This window comes from Echiichthys vipera (genome assembly GCF_963691815.1).
Source record: "Echiichthys vipera genome assembly, chromosome: 16".
NCBI classification, from domain to species: domain Eukaryota; kingdom Metazoa; phylum Chordata; class Actinopteri; order Perciformes; family Trachinidae; genus Echiichthys; species Echiichthys vipera.
The window spans coordinates 23,784,000-23,808,290 of NC_139841.1; the positions used below are offsets into that span (position 1 = coordinate 23,784,000).

The 24,291-nt window shown below is 41.9% G+C and overlaps 1 protein-coding gene across 2 annotated transcripts in view; it reads right to left on the bottom strand.

The window, feature by feature from the left end:
- col5a1 (procollagen, type V, alpha 1) overlaps positions 1 to 24,291 on the bottom strand; it is an 80,930-nt gene that overhangs the window by 49,006 nt on the left and 7,633 nt on the right. For both annotated transcript variants that reach the window (XM_083930292.1, XM_083930291.1), the window contains exons 2-4: positions 13,794 to 13,961; positions 6,544 to 6,757; positions 5,974 to 6,136 (exon numbers count right to left, since the gene is read on the bottom strand). In XM_083930292.1, coding sequence (XP_083786418.1) covers positions 5,974 to 6,136; positions 6,544 to 6,757; positions 13,794 to 13,961 — 545 coding nt within the window. The remainder of the gene's footprint in view (positions 1 to 5,973; positions 6,137 to 6,543; positions 6,758 to 13,793; positions 13,962 to 24,291) is intronic.

Here is a 24,291-nt window from a genome sequence, read left to right on the forward strand (position 1 = left end):
ATAATCCAGTTTTAGTTTTGAGCTGGATCAATCCTTTAGTATGGAAAATAGGGATTATCCTGATCCCAGCAAAACGGGTGGATCCGGGGTGGATTTTAGGAACAAAATGAAATAAAGCTTTACATTTGTCGAATAATATAACATTTGTATCGTGTAGTATGTTTACATATCTACTCATATTCTGTTATATTTACCAAAAAAAGTGATGAAGTAGATAGTCATTAGGCTGTCAGTAGAGTAAGGTCAAAGGAAAAGAAAAAACAAGGATTTTGTCCCCTCAAATACCCCAAATATCAAATATACATATCAATATCATTAATCACTTTTTATTAGTAGCAATTGCACCCCCTATTCTGATCCTGTTTCTATTCTACCTGTTGTTCTTTACATAGTTTAGTGGCCTACATTGTGATATGTAATCCCATTTAACGCACTTATCCAGATCTGGTAACCTTGAAAAGTGTGCATCTGGATCAGGGTGTTAATTGCACCATTGCATTAAAAAAAGAAAAAGGAAGGTGAATAATCTGATCCCGGGTGGTAAAACTTTCCATATCCATACCATTCTGCTCCAGATTAAACTTTTTGAACAACTAGGCCCTGTGTCACAACATCTGGATTACTGTATGTTCAAATCCAACTTGGACAGACTGCAGTTCCCAGCTTCCCCACTGACTTGATTTAGATCTGTGGGAAAACTGCTGTTGGACGGAACAAAAAAATGTACACATTTGCACTCAACACCGCAGCAACATACACTCAGTTACCAGTTAGCTAAACCCAGTGCAGTCCAATACAGCCTTAACTACAGAAATAAAGCCTTAATGAGGGGATATAATGTTCAGTTTTTATTGAGACTGTTTTAGAAATCTGTTGATTCAACGTTATGATGATGTTGGAGGCTTTATATGTGTGTATAGGTGTTTCTGTTATTTTGTCCACCCCATTAAAATCAATGATAATGGCCTCTAATAGACCTGTGCACCTAATAAACTGGCAATTGAGTGTAAGATGACTGGATTCTCAGTACTTTGCTTCGGGTATACTTCCACTCCTTGTCCGTGTTGTTTGCTGTATGTAAATCAACCATGTTCCGTTGGCTCTTATTTGAAAAGGAATTCATTGATCAAATCTCAATGCATCCTCCACAATTTGTAACTCAATTTACGCGTAGAAGATACATTTTAATACCTGTGATGTTTATGACACCGAACCAGTCATAAAGACCCAAGCAGGGCATCAAATTCCCAGGTCTGCTCTAATGAGGCTGCATGAAAGAAGTCAATATCCATCAATTTACCATCCAAGGTAGACCTATTGCTGCTCTTGACAGTTAGAAGGTTGTATTGCAGCAAAAATCAAAGGGACCAGGTGCATTTGTGCACAGCGTTGAACTGTGAAGTCACTGATTCCAAAGCTTTACTAGAGCTAAAAACAAACAATAAGAAAGACGACCAGTCCAGGCCTGGAGACATCAACCAAACCTCAGACACAGGGCTAAAATGGCCGCAAATCAGATCCTGAATTTTATAAAACAAAAATTTGAAAAACTACTGCACGTGGTGCCAACTTCTCTGCAAACAGAAAAGATGTCTTAGACGACTTAAACATGTGAACTGTAAATAAGGGTTGCTGAGTGATTCGCAGAAACCCCCCAAGTAAAGATGAGTAAACAGGATGTGTAAAACTCATCACACCATCACAATATTAAAGCTCTTAACGAGCATCAAACGCATGTTTTTACAACTCTTTCCTGGCTCTGGCTGCACCATGGGAGCCACAGAACTCGCTTCGTCCCAGCCCTATTAAAGGCCTCCCAACCCTTTGCACTGCTCCCCTAACTCTTATCATATCCTCTTAAACTCCCCCACTCATTCCATCTCTAAGCCTTTATTTCAATATATATTACCTCAATCCTCCTCTTCTGAAGCACATCACGCTTCCCTACCTATCCTCCGCTTATCACCCCCACCCTCCCCCTTGTTAAGACCATCACCCTGTGACAGCCTATCAGCGGATACCAAGGAAACCTCTGGATGATGTCATGTGGTATGGTTGCTGTTCCAAGACTGACATCAGTGGAGAGAGAGAGAGAGCTCCTCATTCTTTCCAGAGTTTGACCCAAAAGTTTTGGCTCCGTAACCTGAACCTAACTGCTCCGGTTTCTCCTCTCAATCCTGAACATCTTGTTCTTCTGATCGACTCCGTTCCAACTATCTAATATGCCAAATGTTCTTTCTGTGAAAAAGAACTATACTATATGATCACCCACATTCATATTGGACACGTTTGCTCTGCTACGCAACAATGGAGGCCAGACAATAACTGGTGTGTTCTGCAGATCCACCTCAGCTACTTGGATTCACGCGAGGTCCCCTGTGGTCCCCTCTTAATGGTGCCAAGTGTCCATCTGTCTCATTGGTGTTTTCCTCAAACCAACCACAGGCATTTATTTTTTACTGAACCCTACTCAGAACTGAGGGATGGGCATTAAATTATCTCAGGTTTTTCTTGGCACACTCGCAGGGAAACAACAGCGAACACGGAAATTAAGGGACACGTTCTGCAGATGGACTATGTCATGCTGGCCGTAAATTCTGAACAACAGAAAGTCAAATACTATTGGGAATAGACACAGGATCTCAAAATACAGTCAAGAAGAAAAACATCAGCGAAAGTCGTTAGCCAGACTACTAAAGATACTGCTTCTTAAAGGTCCCATATGATGCTCTTCATAATTCAGATTCATACTTTTAATTTGGGTTTCTACTTGTTTACATGCATTGATATTCACATTATTTTTCTCATCCCCTGTCTGAAACGCTTAGCCCAGTCTGCTCTGATTGGTCAGCGTTTCTGGGACCTCCCCATTTGTGCTCACTGCAGCCGGGGAATGACTATAACGGCACATGGTGCTGCGCTCTCTAGCTATAGACTGTGCAGTTGTGACATCACAACCGTACAGATGTCCTGACGGCTCGTTTAAATGCAGTTTCTGAAAACTGGCCGTGTGCATTTCTCTGTGGATTGAGCGTTTTAATACTTTCACAGTACTTATATAGCACTTTGCCCTGCTTTATAATAAAAAGGGATGTAGAAATCTCCCGTTTTAGAATATGGCACCTTTAATGACTGATTTTAACATGTACATTACAGTCATCACGAAGGAGTAATTACTATTTAATTTGCAACAGATGCGCATTGATTACCAGGTAAAATACCTGTCTCCTTATATAATCATCACCTTAATTACATTCAGGATCTTTACTGGCACATGCTACAGTGCTGTTATGCAGGCAGGCAGCTGAGGGGAAAAAAATAACATTATGGTGCTTATAGAGGGTAGACGCTTTCTCCGTGACCACAATAACCATGTCAGAAACCAAACCACAAACCTCCTCATCATACAGTAAGTACTGCCTGCCTCCAGACAGATGCCTGTATGTAAAGAAAAGGCCCTGGCTCCTCTAAGGAACTTTGTAGGGAAAAGAAACACACCATTCACCGTAATTCAAAAGGTGTGATAGATCAGATTATCTGTTCCTTCTCCTTTTACAGGGAATTCTTTCTAAACAGTCGTCCTTAAGATGAAACCCACTGTGACTTTGAAGAAAAACTTATGAGAAACTAACGCTGTCAAAAACTGACAGTTCCAAATTGCTTTTGCGCTCCTTTTAATTATTTCCCCTTTTACACGCTGTTTTTCTAAAGAGATTGACTGGAAATTGTAGCTTCTTGAGTCAGCTGAATTAATTGGCCTCCCGGTAAAATCACATATGGGTTTTTTTGTGTGTGCTTTTATGCTCACCACCTCTTGGTGGTAACTGACTCTGGCAAAAGTCAACACAGGATCAGACGAAACTACAGAGGGGAGAAGGGAGTCGGAGGAGGAAAGGAGCGCAGCCTGAGCATAATTTGGAAACTATGTGGCATATTTTCCATTTTCTGCACGCACTGGAGCCTGTCCTGTCTCCCGACTGGCAGACACACAGCAGGAGGGCTTTAAACATCTCACACAAAATATCTGTCTGTTCCCACGGTAACCATTGGACTGTTACCGCAGCTCTGATAGCTGGGTAAGATTTAAATTGTTCCTGTATCACCTCAATCTCATGACGAGCATGCTGAGGGCAATAATAAAATCACAGCAGAATTACAATTGTAGCGGATAAATGCAGTCAGAGGAATTTACTAGCAGCCATTAGGCTTTGGCTGGATAATAGCTACAACAGTCATACACAAAACACACACCAAAAACATCTGTATTTATGCCTCATTAAATAGTTCAAGTGAACAATTTCACTAGAATGCGAACATTAATCCCTGTAATATAAAAAAAAGTTTAGTCATGAACCACATCTAACACTGTTATAGAGATAAATGCATGCATATACAGTACATATGATATGTATTTCTTGGTTATTATTAATGGTCTTGACTGAGGGCAAGAAGTGAAGTTTTAGTTGTGGTTTTATATCCCATCATATATCTAATCTCCCCTATGGCTTGGCAGACCAACTTCAGGGATTGTGGAGGGTGATGTCATATTTCTTTCCTTTTGTCTGTTCTCTCTGAGCAGCAGTGAGGTTAAAGGTCAGCTGGCTCAGCATCAGTCACATCAGTCAGCCTCTGTTACTAATTATTATTGAGGGCCTCAGCCTCACACACTAATCCCCCTTTAAACAAGCACAACTCTGACGGGACAAAGACAACACTATTCCTTGTGCCTCTTTGTGTAAACTTTGGTGTATGTGTGTGTGTGTCTGTGTGTGTGTGTGTGTGTGTGTGTGTGTGTGTGTGTGTGTGTGTGTGTGTGTTTGTGTGTGTGTGTGTGTGTGTGTGTGTCCGTCCCTCACAGGGGTCATGTTTAAGAGTCCCAAATATCCACACAAAAGCTTGTTTAAGGCTCTGTCCAAACTAACTCGGATGCGTCACACACTAGGTAAGCACAAAAAGTATTTCATGTTGTGATGCACATCAGGTATCTCTGGATATTATAAACCCCAAAGGGCTCCCTGTCACCCGTAAGATTAACATCCGTCTTTCATCCTCAGCCACAAAGCGTTGATACACATGAAAAGAGGAGAAAGGAAGGAAGTAAAGCCTTCGTTCTAATAATAAAAACCTGTCATCGCTTGTTGTAAACCTCTGTCATCAAAAATGTTGCAGGCAATTCAGAAAAATAATTCAGACATCACACCGCAAACACAAATATAAGCATACCAAGCCGCTAAAGTCAAACACTTGCAGGTTTTGACTGCTTAGTAGCAACAATGAGGCGAAGCTTTCAATCAGCGACAACAGAGTTGAACAGCAAACAAACACATGCGACGACGTCAGGACAGAATTCAGGGACGTTATGTTTTTGTGTGGAAGATGTGGACGATGTGGAAGATGTGGAATATGATTGCGCCTAAAATTAAATTTGATTTGCGATCGTGTGCATATGTATGGGTGGGTGGCAGAGGTTGGGGAATCAGGCGGTTCCACAAGCTAAAATCCACACATCTATAGAGGATGTGGTCATTACCACAAGTCCCCATGTCGTGCACCATGACCATCATTTGCACCACAGGCACATGTGTCTGTACTGTAGTTAGAATTTAGAATCTAATTTGCTTTTATCTCGTTTGCTTAAGGGCTTTAAATCATAGTCGACTTGGCCTGAGTATCATCCATAAAAAAAGGACTCTTAAGTACTAGACTTGATTTTCCAGATTCAGATTTTCAAGGCTGTACTTGATACAGCCTTGACAATCGAATACAATCTCAGAGGAAAAATTGTTGTCAAGCCTATAAAGCAATTCACTCTGGCACAATCAATTCACACACAAGTGAGTGGAAAACTAGTGTTCATGTGGTAAAAATGACACTGCCTCCACATACAAACAGTCCTTAGTGGTGCAACAATCCAATACATTAGAATAATACCATTAAAAACATGCAGATTAGGAATTCAAGTATAATGCCTACCTCGAAGACTTCTTCATCAAGTATTCTAGTTCCAAATACTACAATTCCCTTGGTATCGATGATGGGGTGGGGGCTTCGGAGCAGCTTCTGGGTGGCCTTCTTTTTACAGTCGAGAATGAGGGTGATGGTCTGCTTGTGCACACTGATGGCCACTCGATGCCATCTGGAAAGGAAGGTGGAGTTAATTCACACACTTATTGGGTTACATTCTGTCCACTTAGAGCCCCTTTTGTGTTCGGGTTCTAGTTCAAATTCAAATATTTCTCATTTTGTTTCCACACTGCCTGCAAGCAAAACAATGGAAGACACTGCAATCCACAATCAACAGTGTAAATGGGTCAAATGTACAGTATCCCAAATGACTACTGACGGGGTTAAATCTCTGATAAATCTGTTGCAAAAGGGACACCTGGGCCAGGTGCTGCTAAACCAACTAAACCAGCATCAAAGCCGAACACATCCACCTGGACTTTGATTACAGGGGAAGGCATAGACAACATGCAGAGTCTAAAATGCGTTTATATAAGTGGACTGCACAATTGGTGGATGTTAAGCAACGAGTGCACCTACTTTCCGTCAGCTAGGTTGACTCCTCTGAAGAGGGGGTAGTCCTCGGGGCTGGGTTTGCCTGTGTGGTCCTCGTACAGGAACACTGGAGAGCGTCCCACTTCCAGTCCGAGCTGCTGGATGCCCTGTTCATTGTACACAGACAACAGGAAGGACTGGCTGCCCTTCTTAGGCTTCACTGTGGCCAAGATGGAAAAGTCCTCGGGGAACACATCACCTGGCAGGATGGATGGCAGGTTGGAGAGAAAGAGAAAGGTTTTGGAGAGTTATAAGTAGCAGTAACTATTCATCATCACAAGAGGAATGAAATACTATCTTTGTGTTCCTGATGTTGTAACCTCATCATTATTTTAGGATACAGACTGTGCTCTCTGGGTGTCGAGAGGGATTATGAAAATTATTTTTTACCTCGAAGGGAAAGAACTGTTACAAAAACAGACCATTTAGATTGGAAGAATTTGGGGGATGGGCTTTGAGCAGGGAAAGGGAACACCGGTGATTTGCAACACAGGATAGGATTAATCTTTAAGAGATCATGGATGGCAGGCTAGAGGCGGGTCAGAGGGAAAAAAAGGAGGAAAAAAAAGTTTGAAGCAGAAGTGCAAAGTGGAGCGTTTCCAGCGCAGCACAGGATGAGAAGCATAACGACAAAAGCATGTGATCCTGGGAGACTGTCGAACGATTCTTCTCTCAAACCCCTCCTCTTCTCCCACAGCTGATCGATCTAACAGACACTGAGCTCCAGCAGAGCTTCGGGAGATGAAGAAATGCGAGTCAAAGAATTTACAGGAGAACGTATTAAAGACACTTAAGCGTAGAAGTGGAAATACCGACAATAATTTGGTATTTAAACACATATAAGGTGCAGAAGCAGACATAAAAAGGACGTGTGTTCCTCCATCTGCATGATTCCACTGTGCACCCTCACCAATATTTCCATTTTGCTAAAGTGTGGCGCACATCTGCAAAACAGATTCCCTTAGTGGGGTGTTCTGCAGGACCCCAGAAAGAGGGCGGCCTTTCCCGATCTTTCCAACCAGGAGACTGTTGCTTGGTGATGTAGACGTCAGACTACACTTGAGGCGGAAAGAGCTTTTCTGATCTTCTAGTTTGGAAATCTGACTATATTGAAACCACTATTGTTAAGAGAATCCGGCTATCAGGATCATTTTTTAGCATAAGCAAAGAAACCACTTGGACCTTAGTAGCAGATCTCTGCTGTTCAGTATATGCAGAGCAGAGATTTCCAGACGGCCGGAAAAGAGAGGCAGGGTTTGTGGCTGCAGTGGTTTTGTTGCACCTCGTGAGGCCGTCAAACCCCCTTACTCGGCCACCATTTTCACAATAATGGGAGACAGGCTGGAAAATAGCAACTAGCCAATCCCAGGCTGTGGAGAAAAATACATCTAAGAGGGAATGTGGAGTGGAAACCTGAGGTTAGGAAGAGATAGTGGAAAAGCAGAAAAAAGAAAAGACCTCATTTTGGCACCATCATCCATTCACTTTATCCTTTGGTCTTTCATTGTCTTTCGCCCGGTCCGCATCTGGGTTTCTGTTTGCCTTCCTATCTTGTCTTCCTGCCTTTTTGTAGATTCCTCCATTAATGCCAGGCATCGAATCACATCATGCGGAGAGCACATGTCTTGGCAGTGCGCTCCCTCAGGAATTCAGCTTGGCATCGTATGAGAAGGATTGCTTTAATTGACAGATGCTTTGACAGGATGGTGTAAGGCAGACATCAAGAGAGGAGAAGCACAAGAAAGAAGGAGAAGAGACAGACAACCCATCATATGGAGAACTTTGGTGAGTGATACACAAAGACTTAAGCAGACGGACAGTATTGGGACATGAAAGAGTTATTAGGGCAAACAAAAAAGGATGGTGGGAAATATCAGAGAAAAGGAACCACATCCTGTTGCGTGAGCCATGTGTGTCGCAGAGACAATGACTCAGCGCTGGCTCAGGACAGGCTGTTTGTATGGAGGTCAAGGGTCGACCGAGGGCAGAAAGGGACACCATGACACTGAAGAAGAGGGAGCGCGGGGGGAGGAAATAAATGAGAATGACTCATTTTCAAATTGAGAAATTGAGAATCAAACTATGTGACTTGAACTGAAGTAACATTTATAACATTTCTCATTTGAGATTTCTTATTTGTGGATTCGTCTTTATGCCCCCCGCCATCCCTGCAAGATGTCCTGAGAGAACCTCCAGTTGACACGAGGAGAAGGAGGTTAACAAAAATAGAAAATTGAGGATGAGAAGAGGAAAGAGATTATACAGGCACTCTCTTGTGTCTGTGACCCTTCCTCCTTAGCCTCTCCTCAGGACCTCATAGCAAAGTGGGAGCTCGGGTTTCTCTGGAATGTGTCTCTCAAACTGCTACTTCAGGCCGCCAGATGAGAGATACCTCATTCCTCATTTACTGTGTGTGTGTGTGTGTGTGTGTGTGTGTGTGTGTGTGTGTGTGTGTGTGTGTGTGTGTGTGTGTGTGTGTGTGTGTGTGTGTGTGTGGATATGGTGGGAATGGAATGGAAAGGCATTGGTGCCAGAAGTCCTGAGAGCACCATCATCAGTGTTAAAAGGTCTGTGGAAGTCAGAAGACAAGCTCAGACAGGCATGACCAGACCATTTCCTCCAGATTAAATAACCAATTAAAGTTGCTAAATTTTGATAAAATAGCTCAAGCCTCATATAGCTATCGTTAATTTTTCCTTGAATAATTCTCTGGGAAAAAGTACAAGTTTAAAATGGACGGAGAGAGGTCTTATTTAAAGGTTAAAAGAGATGGAGAGAGCGGTTTGCCATCCATGTCTCCATTTTACACTGCAGGCATCTGACATCTACATTGACATCTTTATTCTTCTTCATCGGACCAAACTTCACTTCAACAGAATCTCTAAGAGCGAATCTCTAAGTCAGGGAGGGGCAAAAGTCGTGCCAACACTTTGACTTGAGCCTCTCCACCATCTGTCAGTTTGCATACACGCTGGTAAATGGGGTAGAAAGTCTTGTGTCCTGTAATTGGTCATTCCGTCATCACTGTGTCCAAATCCCTCTTTCTGTGGGGGGCATTCCAGTGGGATTGCACATTGCCGCAGAGACAACAAGTGTACCTGTCTGTTGGTGTCCAAAAAAAAAGGGCGAAACATTGACAAAGAGATGCACACAAAAAGAGAGGAAGATGGATGTGTGTCCTGCATGTGCTGGGCTCTAATGGAAGAGGTAGGACTCAAGGTATGTAAAGTTCAAAGCCAAAATAACATCATGCGACTCCGTAACATCTTTTGTTTTGCGAACAGCTCACTTGGATCAATACGAGGAGCAAATTATTCTCTCTGATCCACCTCTGATTACTTTCGCTTCTAGTAATGTCCTCACCTCCCATTGCCAGAGGCCACTAAGATATGAATTACGAGTGATGAATGGTGTATCGTAAAGAAATGAAGTGCACACTTTTATCCTTTAATTGATTCGACGGAGACATCCAGAGTAATCTACCGGTGTCATCATTTGCATCAGCTGTAATAAAACGACCATAAAAATGATTGGTTTCCAGGTTTTGGCAAAATGCTCTCTATCTATGCATCCTCACTTACTGTTGTGTAGAATCTCATGGTCATCTTATTAATTATTTGGGTTTTATAATTAAAAAATGAGTTTCTAAAAAGATCTCATTTTACGATGTTTTTTGGTGTTGTGCATCTAATACAATCTCTTAACTGATTAGTAATAAGACCTGAATAGAGGCAAGTTACTGCTCAAATTAAATTATTCTATTCATCTGAGACAGGGATATTTTCTAAGATAGTAAATACAGGCACGTCCAGCTGGGAGGAGGCCTCGGGGAAGACCCAGGACCAGGTGGAGAGATTAGATCTCCACACTGGCCTGGGAACGCCTTGGGATCCCCCAGTTAGAGCTGGTTAATGTGGCCCGGGAAAGGGAAGTTTGGGGTCCCCTGCTAAAGCTGCTGCCCCCGCAAACCGAATCCGGATAAGCGGTTGAAGATGAGATGTAAATACAGACACGAAGGGCATCACAAGAACTGATGCTTCAGACGCAAATTGATGCAAAGATTCAGAAATTTTGAAGTTTTTTTTTTACAGTACTGCAGGTACCATATTTATCGGTAATGCAATTCTTCCAGGCATGATGGGGGTAGCATATACGCCTACAGGTCTTCTAGTCTGCCATGGAAAGTTAAAAGGAGAAGAACGCCTACAGCTGCAGAACAGTAAGAGTTGTGTATGGAAGTGTTTTGTGTTCCAGGTGGATCATCAGAATTAATGATGGATTCTTGGAATTTTACTGGCACTGCTATTGACTATTAAATTTAACCATTATTGCTTTTATAGCCTGTGGTCTTATCTTAACCATTCGTATCTCACTGAATGGCCGGTGCCCTTTATCCACAGCAGTCCAGACCGCAAGTTTGAATGCCAAGAGACATCAACTCAATTTAAACGCAATGTAAGAGCCACTGCATCATTCTTTCCTTGCTGTTTTCGCTAATTATGACAAAAATATGGAAGAAAACTCTTCTGCACAAATTGTCAAAGCTACAGCCAGAGATTTATGGCAATTTAAATTTGGAAATCTACTTGCGCATCCTAGTTCTCATAGATTTATCTGGATACAGAGTGAGTTAAAGCACTACACAAAGACAGACTACTGAGACATGGGAAGTGAGTGGTTTCAAAGTCAAAGAGGGCCCGACGGCTTCAGTTCCCTGTTTCCTCGCGTCTCATTCACATCATAAAGGTAAGAAAGGACTCTTCTGTTTCCAGTGCTTCAGCAGTTTCAAATGAATCATCTCTTCCACATGTTTGCCTAATGATTGCATGTCTGAACTTGCTCTTTTCCAACACATCATCTCAGACTGACTGTGGTTACGGGGTCACTGGCCAGACTCCAGTGTGTTCTCAATCAGAGCTACTGTTGTTTTTATTACCATTATTAGAATGATGACGAAACTATCACGTTTGCATGCCTTGGTTTTCTATTTGTGGTATTTTATCACCTTGAGGGGGGCAGGATGCTGTGATGACAATTTAAGCAAATGTACCTCCAGGCGTTTGGACTAAAGTCATAACCCAGCAGCAAACTTAATTTAAAGGTGGAAAAAGCAATGATCTCACAAGTTTAGCTGCCCTCTGGAACATATTGACTGCATATTCTCTTAATTTCAAGGACTACGTTTTAAGGCCACAGATGGCTAGTTATTCTCTTCGCACCATAAGACTATGTGGTGCTTGTTATGAACTCCTACGAGTTGGTTTGTTTTATGTAGACTGTTATTTCAGATGATACAGAGTAGCATGTGTGTAATTATAGCTTGTGTATCCAAACAGAGACTCATACGGGCTCTGCTGTGACAGAGCTTCAAAGTGAACAGTATTTGTTTGATTGGAGAGCATGATAGGGCATGTAGGCCACAGGAGCTCTGTGGCTCTACTTTAAGCCCCAAAGAAGAGCCATGACATGGATCAAAAGTTTTCTAAGGCCAATGCAACATCTCTAAGGACCATGAATGGGGATGTCATCCAATCTAAGCTCTGTGGAAGATTATCTTACAGGAAGGGTTATTATTTCTCCCTCTTTTCTGCATCTAGACCACATCACTGCTGTTTTTTCGTTTTATATCTTTAAGCTGCAGGAAAACCTATCCCAGTAATTTCAGATGTTGGTTGTCTGGGTCAGAGAATTATGGTTTTAAATTTATGCACTGTAAAAAAAACAGAAAAGGGGGCCTAGCATGTCTCACCGGAGAGAATGCATGAAACCGAAAGGAAGAAAACACTGTAAAGGCAGCAGCCGTCTAGGAGAAATCATAGAGGGAAAAATGATGCTTGAGGGAAAATAAAGAGAGAAGGAGGGAGGAAAGTGAAGAAAGACTGCAGGAGAGGGAGGAGAGGGAGGAAAGTACTACTGCAGCGCACCATAAAGCACTAACCCAAAGCCACGTCAGCACAATAGAACAAGGCAAAAGTGGAACCCCAGACTTCCCTCCCCTCTACCAACCCCTATTTTCACTGCTTTTCCATCATCTGGCTCCTCCTACAGCATCAAATATTACAGGGCTGGATGTCTCATGCATCTGGTGTGTGTTTTCAAAGGGGCAATTAGCACAAATTATCTTTATCCATGCCTGAATTATCTTCAACATTTGGATGTGTGTGACCAAGCAACAGGACTAAGTTACTAGAATTTTCCAGATGTGCTCTCATTTCTTTACATGTACAAAGCTTACAAAGCTTAAGGGCTATAGACATACAATAAGTGTTTTAGCGAGGGCTAAGTTTACTAGGGCTGCCCCCAAATAAATCATTAGCAGACCAAAATTTCATTGGTCAATTTGTTGCAGGAAAAAAAACAAAAAACATTTGGAGCCATGTCTTATCAAAATTAAGTGAAAATCTATGTGAATGGCAGCTGGTACTGGGCCTAAAAGGCTGGGTGGCTTTTAATTTGAAGAGCCAGATACAGGAAATTGTGACACTCACTCACTGTCAGTGTTTTTTATTTTTAACACGGGTCACTTGTCTGTACATCTCGGTTAGAGTTAGACAGTTAACAATTATTGGTCAATCATGTCAGTAAAGACTAAAAAATGGGATCACTTTGAAAAGAACAAGGATGGCCCCCAGAAGGTCACATGCAAACCTTGCAAGAAAAACTACCTACCACCTAAATATGTAAGTAACGTTATCCTAGCCTAGCTACCTGCCAAGGGTCCGACAGTCTCCTTGATGACTTTTTGTGACACATTCAGAATTAAATTTTGAAATAATTTGCCGGTGTCATTAAGGGGCGGCAGACTTTAGTGTGTATAGCTGTGTGCATAATAATGGTTATCAATTTTGTTGAATTATGTTTTTCAGTCACTGAGGCTACACTTGGGGTGGGGGGTGTATACGTTGATTAGTCGACTAATCGACTAATCGCTCTAAATGGCGACCACTGGTCAACCAAGAAAATCCTTGGTCTGGGGCAGCTCTAAAGTTTACAGGCCTAAAATCCCATAAATCAAAGATAAAGTTGACATTAATAATGAAGTTACAGGAGCCAATTAAACAGCTGCCTTAAGGGGAAGGACAGGAACAGGCTAAGTGGGTACAAACGTGTGAACTGGTTTGTTTGATTTCTCGAGGGAAAATTTAAAAAGAAAAGCTTTGGGAAACGGAAAGAGATGATGGTGTTGTGTTGTCACAAGTAGAGCGATACTTTGCGTGCCGAGGTCAGATACTCACCTGGATAGAGCTGTTTGGTGGGGGCGCTGAGCTGGGCGTCTTTGGATACTCTGTAAGCCACATCAGGTCCTTGTGTTGACCTCCGATGTGAGCAGAAACCCGTTGTTTTTTTAACACCATCAGGTAAACTGTGAAAATCTAAAATCTTCAAGAGGTCTGCTGGTTCCACTGCAGAGAGGAGAAAGAGACATAAAAAAAAAGGATGTTAGGTTTTATTTTTTTTTTTTTGGGGGGGGGGTTGAAATAGCATTTAAATTGTCTTAACAAGCCCATATATCCTATTGTTTATACAACGCATGTATAGATAGAACCCTTTGAAAGCCCTGAATTTCAGTCTATCAAATAAGCCTTAATTATGACCATTCCCTCTATTTTCTGTCTTTTGCTGACTCAAAATCTCTGGTTACTCAGCAGGGGTTCTTGCTATTGTGGTTCAGAGAAGGTTTAAGTTATGCATTGAGGCGCTAAACAGAGATGTGCCCATTTATAGATCACCATGATCATGGGTTACATCCACAGCAAAACCCATCCATTTCCCTGCGATGCTCAATCTTGCGCTGCCTCCTCTTGGCCGCAACCATGCAATTAGCACACTTTCAGGCCAGTCGTCCCAGGCTGTAACCAGGCCACCACACAAGTACACTGGGTCAGAACAATGTGACATTGGGTTTGACCCTGGACCGCACCCTCGCATGCCAAAACCACCCAGGACAAACAGCTGTTCCTGCAGCCAGATGCACACATGCTAAACGATGACACCCACTCGCATCCAGCCTTGTCTCAGCAAAGATGTGAGCAGAAAAGGACTCTGGGTCATGTCTATAGGGACAGTCCGATGAGGAACAGGGGCTGTCAGAGTGTTTTAGAGGAGGTCAAACACTAAAGCGAGGAAGCAAACTTAACAGAGGACAACAGAAGGATTTTATGACCCTGTAGTCTAAGAAATAAAACAAAGACAAAAGCGAGCATGCTGTGGTATTCTGCTGGATGCATTTTTGTGTTATGGGAATGTGGAGTGTCAAAGGCAAACCCCTCAGACAAGTATAAAAGCATGCACACACACACCCACTCACAGGTACAGAAGCCCCAGTATCAGGCTACAAAGACCACACACACCGTTCAGAGAAAAAAAGCTTTCAATGGCCCCATCCATCTGAGAGTGAAAGGGATGCCGGGAAAGGTGGAAAGGCGAATGGGCAGAGCGAGAGTGTTTGTACATTCTGCGTTACCCTGCAACAACCTCCAGCTGGATGTCATTACACATGGCTCACGTGCAGAGCAAGATCAATTAAGACCAAAAAAAAAAAAAGACATTCTTAAACAGAGGTCTCCATTTAAGAACACTTTGGCTGCACGTGTTCGTCCACAGCTGTACAGTGATGGTGGGAAAGAAAACTTCCTCCTCGACATTATCTTATCATCAACAAGACAAAGACCCGACTACAGAAAGCCCACTGAGAGTATTTGAGGCCGGGAGTTGGTCAAAAGTCACTTTGATTTACAGAACACAATCACATAACTTTAGCTTGTAGCACAGACATTAGTCATGGAGTAACTTATCTTTAATACGCAACAAATGAAGTAAAATGTAAAAACATTTTGTAACAGTTAACATGTTCATACACATACTGTGTATTCACAGTCTGGAGGAAGTCTGTGTGGACCATTTCGAGGAGAAAATGTGGGATTTAAGTCGGATAAATTTGGTGTGTGCAGAATGCCTTGCCATTTCCTAATCAGGATGTCCTCATCTCACTCTTTCTATCTCTTTCCTAAGCCAGCCCTCTCTTCCTGTCAAGGAGGAAGCCTATTATCCATCCCAACCCTCTCTGTAATTGTATTGCTGCACATGTGCAGGATTCCACATTGCTTTTGGGGACTTAGACAGACACACACAGCTCTACAGTAACTGCAACTCATCTGGAAGAAATATATTAATCCAAGCACCACACCCATCTGTTTCAAAGCTCACCTAGTCCAGCACCATGTCAAAAGGATTCATATTCCTGGTAGTGCATACCACAGGATGACAGTGCCTCTAAGCAGGTGAAGGGTCTGAACAAAAAGACAGCTTTGTCTGTCATCGACTCATAATAAAGAGATAGACAGAAACTCGCCCACCAGCTAGAAAATGTCCATCATTCACCAGGAGGTGATGAAAGAGCTTAATTTAATGAGCTTGTCTCTGACATTCTGACATTTAATAATACTGTTGCAGAGTGCTCAAAGTGATGGGAAATGTAGTTCTGTTACAAAATGCCCTGATTGATCTGTCATTATCAAAAAAACGCGTTCTACGCCATTATCACGTATTAGTCTATGAGTGGGAAATTATGGTGGGTGATTCTGTAATGGGAAAAATTGGATGCACAACTCTCTGCACTTGGAGTGTGTTACATTGGTTGCTTAGCAACTGAGGCATTCAGGGCCCTGAAATACAGTAATTCCCAGGGGCCTAAATGCCTACAATAAACTTCTCAAAAGCTGAGAAAGATGTGTGAAGGTGTTAAAAGGTACACCAGGGAATACATCTGCTTAATTACAGCATGTGCATTCTTAGTTGACTGACTTACAACTGTCTGAATATACATATTAAATAATAAACCTATTCACTAGAGGCTCTTGAATAGTAGTAATTCTTTTTTGTCCATGCAGAGCATTGTTCAGAAAAAAAACCCTGCCATATCTTCTCTTTTGACCACACTCTAGCACTTGCAATCAATCTAGCATCTATTTTTTAGGACCGATGCCAGTACCATTTTCTTTTTCATCAGCTTTAGCCGATGACCAATACGGACTACATTGTTAAGCCGATATTTGGAGCTGATACTACTTTTGCTACTTCAATTTACATCATAAAAATTACACAATGATGATAACAAATACGAGTCTCAATTTAAAAAAGGAACTGGAGTTATGGAAGTGAAAAAAGGCGTCTCCAGCAACACGCAGCTGCCTGCAGACGCCTGTCTGTAAATAATACTGGCAACAGCCTGCATCGGCCGATACCAGTACACCTAAAAAAAAAAGAGGGAGTTACAGTCTCTCAACCACTAATTTGAGAGAAGTAAGTGACAGATAAATTGACACATAAACCATTTTTAAACAAGGACCATGGTTGACCAAAAGCAAAGCACCCAGTGTTTGCCCTTTTCCCAGACAGCCACAAGTGTTCCTGTAAAAGCCACAACAGTCTGCTTTGACACTACAGTAATTCTCTCTGCCCTGCCAACTTCCAACAGCGCATTATTCCCTTGGGAAATAAAGCAATTGATCATTGATGGTCGCAAAGAAGGAGTCCATACAAGGCATGGAAATAGCGTCATCATCTTCCAATTACACACAGCAACCACCGTCTAAATTATTGAGTTTACCTGTCACATTAAACCCTAGATGCAGTATTAAGATCTGCCAACGGTTGATCATGTTCATGTGGGGATAGTCTGTGATTCTCAGACTGCTACAACAATACAAACAGCCAGAGCCTCCCTTTTCCATCTCCTCTTGACTCATCTTCATGTAGCCTCTTCCTACCACACACAGTCTCACCATATCCTTATATGGACACAACCTTGTATGAGCTCTGCTGCTAGAGAATCTGGTGGTGTCAGGTACAAACACTCTCTTAATATCTTACGTCATGGAATCGTAACACTCATAGGTAAGATTGTCACGATACCAGACTTATAAATTTGGCTATACTAGTATAAAAAAACGATATTCAGTACTTCTTTAATGCCACGGAAAAAGGAAACAAAAGTCGTAAGCAAATGAAAATATATTAACCTGCGCACAGTGCTGGTACAGAAAAAGTTTCGCGGAGGTTTGGATACATAACTCAAGGGGAAGACAAAATGTTTCCACACTGGTAACTTCAGGGAAGCAGGAGGATTTAATAGTTTGGTTGTTTCTACTGGTAAGCTAATGTTAGCTGCACGCTACCGCCATTAAGCTACACTGTTTTGTCTGTGTTGTTGTTTTTTAATAGCTTCCGTACTTTCAAAACTATTTGTATCGTATCGTATCGTATCGTATCGTAACAGTATGAAAGAACCGATACTTGTGACAACCTTACATACATATAAGAGCACTTCCAGATCATCCTGTAAACATGGGAACATATTAGCTATCATTTTAGCGTCCTTTTGTGTGGAAAGGTGCTCAAAATGTTCTTCTTGTTCTAAATCTTATGTGTAAAGTCTGCCTTCACACTTGAGTGTCTAAACACTAACAAATAAACAAGTTTCCAACGAGCCGTTTTATAACTTTACAGATGACAAAAAAACACAAACGGTGATAAATGATTCGGATTAGTTCCTTTGGGCAACGGTGAGATACACTCACCATGCATCATAACAATATGGCTGTCATAAAAACACTAACAACATCATAATAACAGCCAGCTCAGCACCACAGGGAAAGAAGAAAAGGGGGAAGTCTGTAAGGAGCATCCAGTCGATGCTAACAGTGTCACGCCCCCTGCTGAGGTGTGTTGCTTTTGCTAATCTACACTGACACAAACTAATCGCATGAAGATCAGCAGCTCTTTGGGAAGGGAAAAAAATGTCATCATGATGCCCCTTATTCCATACCTGATAACCACTCATTTCCTCCCACCAATCAGCCTGTTATATTATTAAACTGTTCCACTTTCACATTTCCTTTTTTTCCCCAATGCAAAATCTGTTATATTCATTTTATCATCCAAGGTTTTTAGATCCCCTGATGGATCTAAAAGCGACCACAGGGCCTCTCCTGGGTCATCTGGAGGTGAGCCAGGTGGAGAGGGCTGATTAGCAGCTCACAGGAAAAGAGGAGGAAGGTGAAAGGATAGCATAATATAGCTCCATCCAGACGGCAAGTACATAATAATAGACCTATCGAAAACCCATCTGAGAACAGCAAATGTCTTTTCCAATAAGGCGATGACTCATCTGATGCAAAGAGACATATTCTCATTGATAAAATACAGTCAGACAGGCACTTCAGAGAGTTACAAACACAAACATTATCCGCTCTATTTCCCTTCCTCTTTGACGGCTCCTTACACACCTTCATTCATGGATTTCAGTCACCGGCAGTCGACCTTTCAGCGGAAGCTGTCCTGACCACATCCTAAGCCGCAGGTATGGGTCTCAGTCCCACCTTGTTAAGCTGAGATGTTTTCCCACTTAGCATGGCAGATCCCCGAGAGACCAACACCTCTGGCACTAGATGCTAAAAATACTTTTCCCTCTGACCACAGCCCCTCACATCCAAGTGGCAGGTTCCCCGCGGATAAACAGTAACTGTTTATGTGACACGGTCTTGTGTACATTTGCTCACTGCTAGTCTGTCGTCCAACTTCAGCTACTTTCAGTCAACAGAGCATGGCACAAAAAGCCATACTGTAAATACAGTGCATCCTTTAAGCCTTAGCTCTCTTTAGAAGCTTTTTCGTGTGTAAATAAAAATAGTATTTCCTTTGCCTATGTTATCCATAGATTGTCTCTATCAACACTCTAGGGCACTATTTCAGCTGGTTGTTATGCTCCCATCAGCCATAGGGCCTCTGCTGTCCACGAGTAAATGTATATACAGTATTGATAGAGCGATACATCGACTGGCAAATATTATCGGCTGATATTTGTGTTTTTTTTACGTGTATCAGCATCGGCCGATGCGGGCTGCGATGGTTTTTTATCCACCCGTTTTTTTATACGGGTATCCACAGGCAGCCCCGTGTTCCTGGAGACGACTTTTTTAAGTTCAACTTGTAACAATTGTTATCATCATTGTGTAATTTTTATGATGTAAACTGAGGGAGAAAAAGTTGTATCGGCTCCAGATATCGGCTCAAGAAAATCGGCAGTCTGTATCGGTCATCGGCTAAGGCCGATCAAAAAACAATCCGTATTGGCAGCGGCCCCAAAAAGTCTATATCGGTCGATCCCCAATATACAGCACAACACCAATGCAAATGGTAGTTTATTTTCTACCTTACTGGACTTTACAATTTGCCTCTCAATTACACACACATTCATACACCAATGGTGTTGGTGGTCTTTCTCTGGGACACTTCGACATGCGGTGTGGTTAGCAACTCAGAGGATTCACACAGGATTAATGCGTCTATACTGAATGGAAACTCCAACTTGTCGTCCTCAAACTCAAACCTGTTTGTTACTATGAAGCCCTAATCTTCAATCCTTCCAAACTATTTTTTCCCAGAATTATAAACTGTATCGTATCTACTTCCACTCCCACAGTAAGGTCTTCCCAAGCCTTGTGCACAGTGAGAACTTGTAATGTATCTTTGATATGACACGATAAAACAGGAGTTGTTAACTTTGTCTTCAGTCTTTTATGGGTTTGTTTGTCAGACATGGGCTGGATGAGGTTGCAGCGTAGTAAAGGATAATGAATTCATAAAAGTATATAGTTTAAGTGTCTGTTATTTTTAAATGGGTGGTGAAACTTACTACATTACAACCTACTGTTACAAAGAAAAGTGGGCATGGTGTGGTTTTGCCAATATTTTGCCCTCCCTACCTAACTACACTTTCTTTCTACCTTTTTCTCTCCTTCTCTAAACAGTAGCTTCACTGCCAGATTCATAATCCTGCACTCGGCTCAGTGCCAAGACTGTGGTGGATCCCATTCCCCTAACCTATCCATCTACCCTCGATTTCCACAAATGCACACATATACACACCCACATTCTGCAACAATACTTAGTGACTCCAGACGGCACCATTTCATTTGACAGGAGGAGGGGTGCCGGACCAGTGAATTAGGGTTTTTTCATGGGGGGGAGATTAACATTCTTCCCTCTTTCCCTGCCCCCTATCCTCCTCCAGCCCTTCCTGAAGTGAGGCCTGGCTCTCCAGGCACATGCTTGACCTGGCGCTGAGGACAAGGAGTAATTAGCAGCCATAAAGAGGACCCTGCCTCTCTTGGAAACCGGCACTGCCAAAAACAAGAATGCCCAATGAGAGACTTCCGCCCCCTAGAGCGCATCACAGACAGGGAGGGTGTAAGAGTTTTTTTTTTTAATTTCACCTGATTCTGTTAGAAAACTTTAACTGTTTTCAGCTAACTGTTGTGAAGCCGGAGCATAACTGTGAATGCAGCAGGTTCCAATTATGAGCCTAACTTTAATTACTTAAAGCAAGACTGTGTAACTACAAGAAGTAAGACATTCATCCTTTTAATACACTTATGCAAACACTTTGCAGCTACAGCCTCCCTTGGTCTAGCATAACCAGTACCTAAGATGGTAAGCCAACTGGATCCTGACTAACGACTAGGCTAACACCCTTAAATAAATGGCATTTCCAGTGTGAAAAAGTGCCTCTGAACTTTTTCCCTTAAACATTGATGGGCTTTTTTCTCTCATAAAAGTGTATTAACTCGTATTAAGTTTGCCAGAGGTACAGCTCTCCTGTGCTATAAAACACACACCTGAAACCTTTAAAACTTAACTACTGCAAAATACTAAAGCATCGAAATATCAGGTCAAGAATGTGATAATAACAAATCTAAGACACATTTCTATCAGCATTGTGCTTCAGTTTTTGCTTCTGGACTTCATGTGACCAGACTGGAAATCATACTACAGGTATTACGTTTGGTAGATTAAACACATTACATACACTGCATGGACATCCTGTCACATTACTGCAGACTAATGCAACACATGAGTAAACTAATGCCAGCACAAAACTGAACGGGATGTCAGCTAGCAAGGAGATCACACACACCTTCGCACCTCGCCTTAATCAATCACTGCTCCTCTATACCTAAGCCTTGCAGTGAGGCTCAAGCTGAGGTTCAAGTTGCACGGACATGTGACAGACTGTACTCACAGATACACAATCAGGAAGACAAGAGCACAGTAAGAATGGTCTGGAAAACAGTCATAGTATTAAGAGTACCACCATATGCACACATTGTTAGGTTGGAGTGGAAGTCTATTCAGCTAAAGATACATTGCAACAATGCATCTAGCGGTCTGAGGTTTAAAAAAGACACAAAGTTAACCACTGTCACGCCACGCTTTCTCTGCTATCTATTTTGCAAGAGCACTCGCTGCTTCTGGAGCTGTGCAGAGGATTGTGATTGGTTGAAACTTTAAAGCAATCGCAGGAAGAGATCGCCAGAATGCGTCTTAAAGACAGTAATGTCAGCAGTATTTTGAAGAATCCATACAATATCACAAAACATAACATTGCGATACTCGAGTGTATTAAAATTTTCTTGGAACCATACAACTAATAAATAAAAAGTTCAGAAATACTTATATTTAAACGCGATCGAGGCCACCTGAGAATATGGTGGTGAATGAGATGATATAGCCTAACTTTTAAAAGAAGATTTAATACATTTTCTCTCTTAAAAAAATAAAAGTTTTCATTCAATCAATGTCCAATAAAAGACACTCAATCCCGAATAAATACACACAGGGGTTTTGCTGCTACAGTCTAACTAAGCCTGGCAGGACCAGTTTATGGTGGCTAATGTTAGCAAAACTAAAAATGAGTAAGTTCACCAACTTTACTTTCTCTGTTTGTTTGCCTGTTACCACTTGTGGCCACAGTAGGTGCTGTTCAGCAAAAGCTTCAACTGCCCACTTAAATTAGCATCAGTAACCATTATGTTGTCAGCTGCTTTGTTTTGAATAAAGATGAAGAACGAATGGCAGCCAGGTGATAGTATGCAACTACGACAGGGTGTTTTTTTTAGGAGACAACTCTCAAAGGCAACTGAGACATTGTTTACACCGACGTGAGCAAGGTTAAGTTTGTGAATGACCTCACTTGTCAGTAAGTGTAAGTGTCTTTTTATCAGACAGCTTTAATCCAGACTTTTGAGAACACTGACCCAGTGACCAGATCTGAGAGCTGCACGTGAACGCAGCAGCAGGGAGGAAGAGGCAAATGAGGAAAAGAGAAGAGAGAGATATTTTTGTTTATACACTCGATGCCTTCATTTCCTCGGTAACGATTAACTCATTTTGACTCACTCATAATGAGGGCCAGCGCCTAATTGCAAAATTACAGGAAACACCAAGCAAGACGAATTTTTAAAAGAAACGGTAAGCAGTCTGATACCTGACTGCATGGGTAGACTAAGAAAAGAATCCACACACACACACACACGCACACACACACACCTGAAAGATGATCCAGAGAACAGAGAGTTTTTCTGACCAGAGCTTCTCTTGTGTACTCTGAGGCTCACTGCTATAGCCAGACTCTTATTGCTTTAACAGGGGGAATACCAGATGGTTTACTTCACTGTCTCCACACCGTAGCTCACAGCAGTGAGGATAAATCACTGTCTGCTATCCACCACAGACTAAGATGGAAAAACTGAGTCAAGATTCCACAGTGCACCTCTGAATGCTCATTTTACAGCTAGAAACTGCAGGAATTGTAAATGTGAGGCGCATGTGTGATGGCCTTTATCCCATCTCTTCCAATGCCTGTGTAGTTTTCTCTTCCTTTGCATCAGCTTCATTCATTTTTATTTTCTAACCTCCATTAGCAACTTTAGTTCCCTCTGCCTACTGTATCTTTCCCTCATTCTGTCTCTCCCAAAGCAGATACGGTTTTGATGGCTGACTGCTGAGAAATTCATGATAAAAGGCGGCCCTGCAGCAATGACAATACGGAAACCATTTCCTCTCAGCCAGCCTCACAGATAACCATTATCACAGCACCAAACACACTGACACAAAGCAATGAAACGGAATCTAATAAATATGAAACCCGGCACAATAATGAAGCTTTCCCCATTGTTAAGGGCTATCCAGCAATGACACACAAGACCTATCAAACGGAAGCGACACATTTTCATGCCTTTTTAACGGTTGATGGGAATCAATCCAAATGTGCAATGCTTTCTCACAAAGTCAGTGTCATCATCATTAGTGAAATGTTTTACCCAGTCCACAAAATAAATATATGGATAGCGATATAGCCTACAGCAGATGAAAACACAACAATAAAATGATTTACAAGGCCATTTTACATTCAACTAAAAGCATTAAAATGACCAATTAAAATCCAGTAATGCTTCTAAACTGAACTTGAGACAACAAGGAAGTACATGTAGGTAATACATCAAAAGCAGCCGTTTCCTGATGCACAAGCGATTATGTCAACAATGTCTAAAGGGAAAGGAAATTACAGACAGGATGGGTAGGGTAAAAAAAGAAAAAGGTGCGGAAAGAATGACACAACACCAAAATGGAAAAATAAAGGAACATTTAGGTTATCAATCATTGTTCTTGTAATAGTGATAACACACTGTAATTGCAGCCTGGGGTAAGAAAAGCTTGCCATATCATGTAGTGCCAAATAATCTACTGCGTTCTACTGAGCTGCAGTGACAGTCAAGTCAACCATTAATTCTCCTATACTGACACTTTAACCAGCGTCGAACTGAAGCAACATCAACCCTGTGGGTAAACAGAAGTTACTGTGCGAGTAAATCGCCTGACCGACAGTAGGCT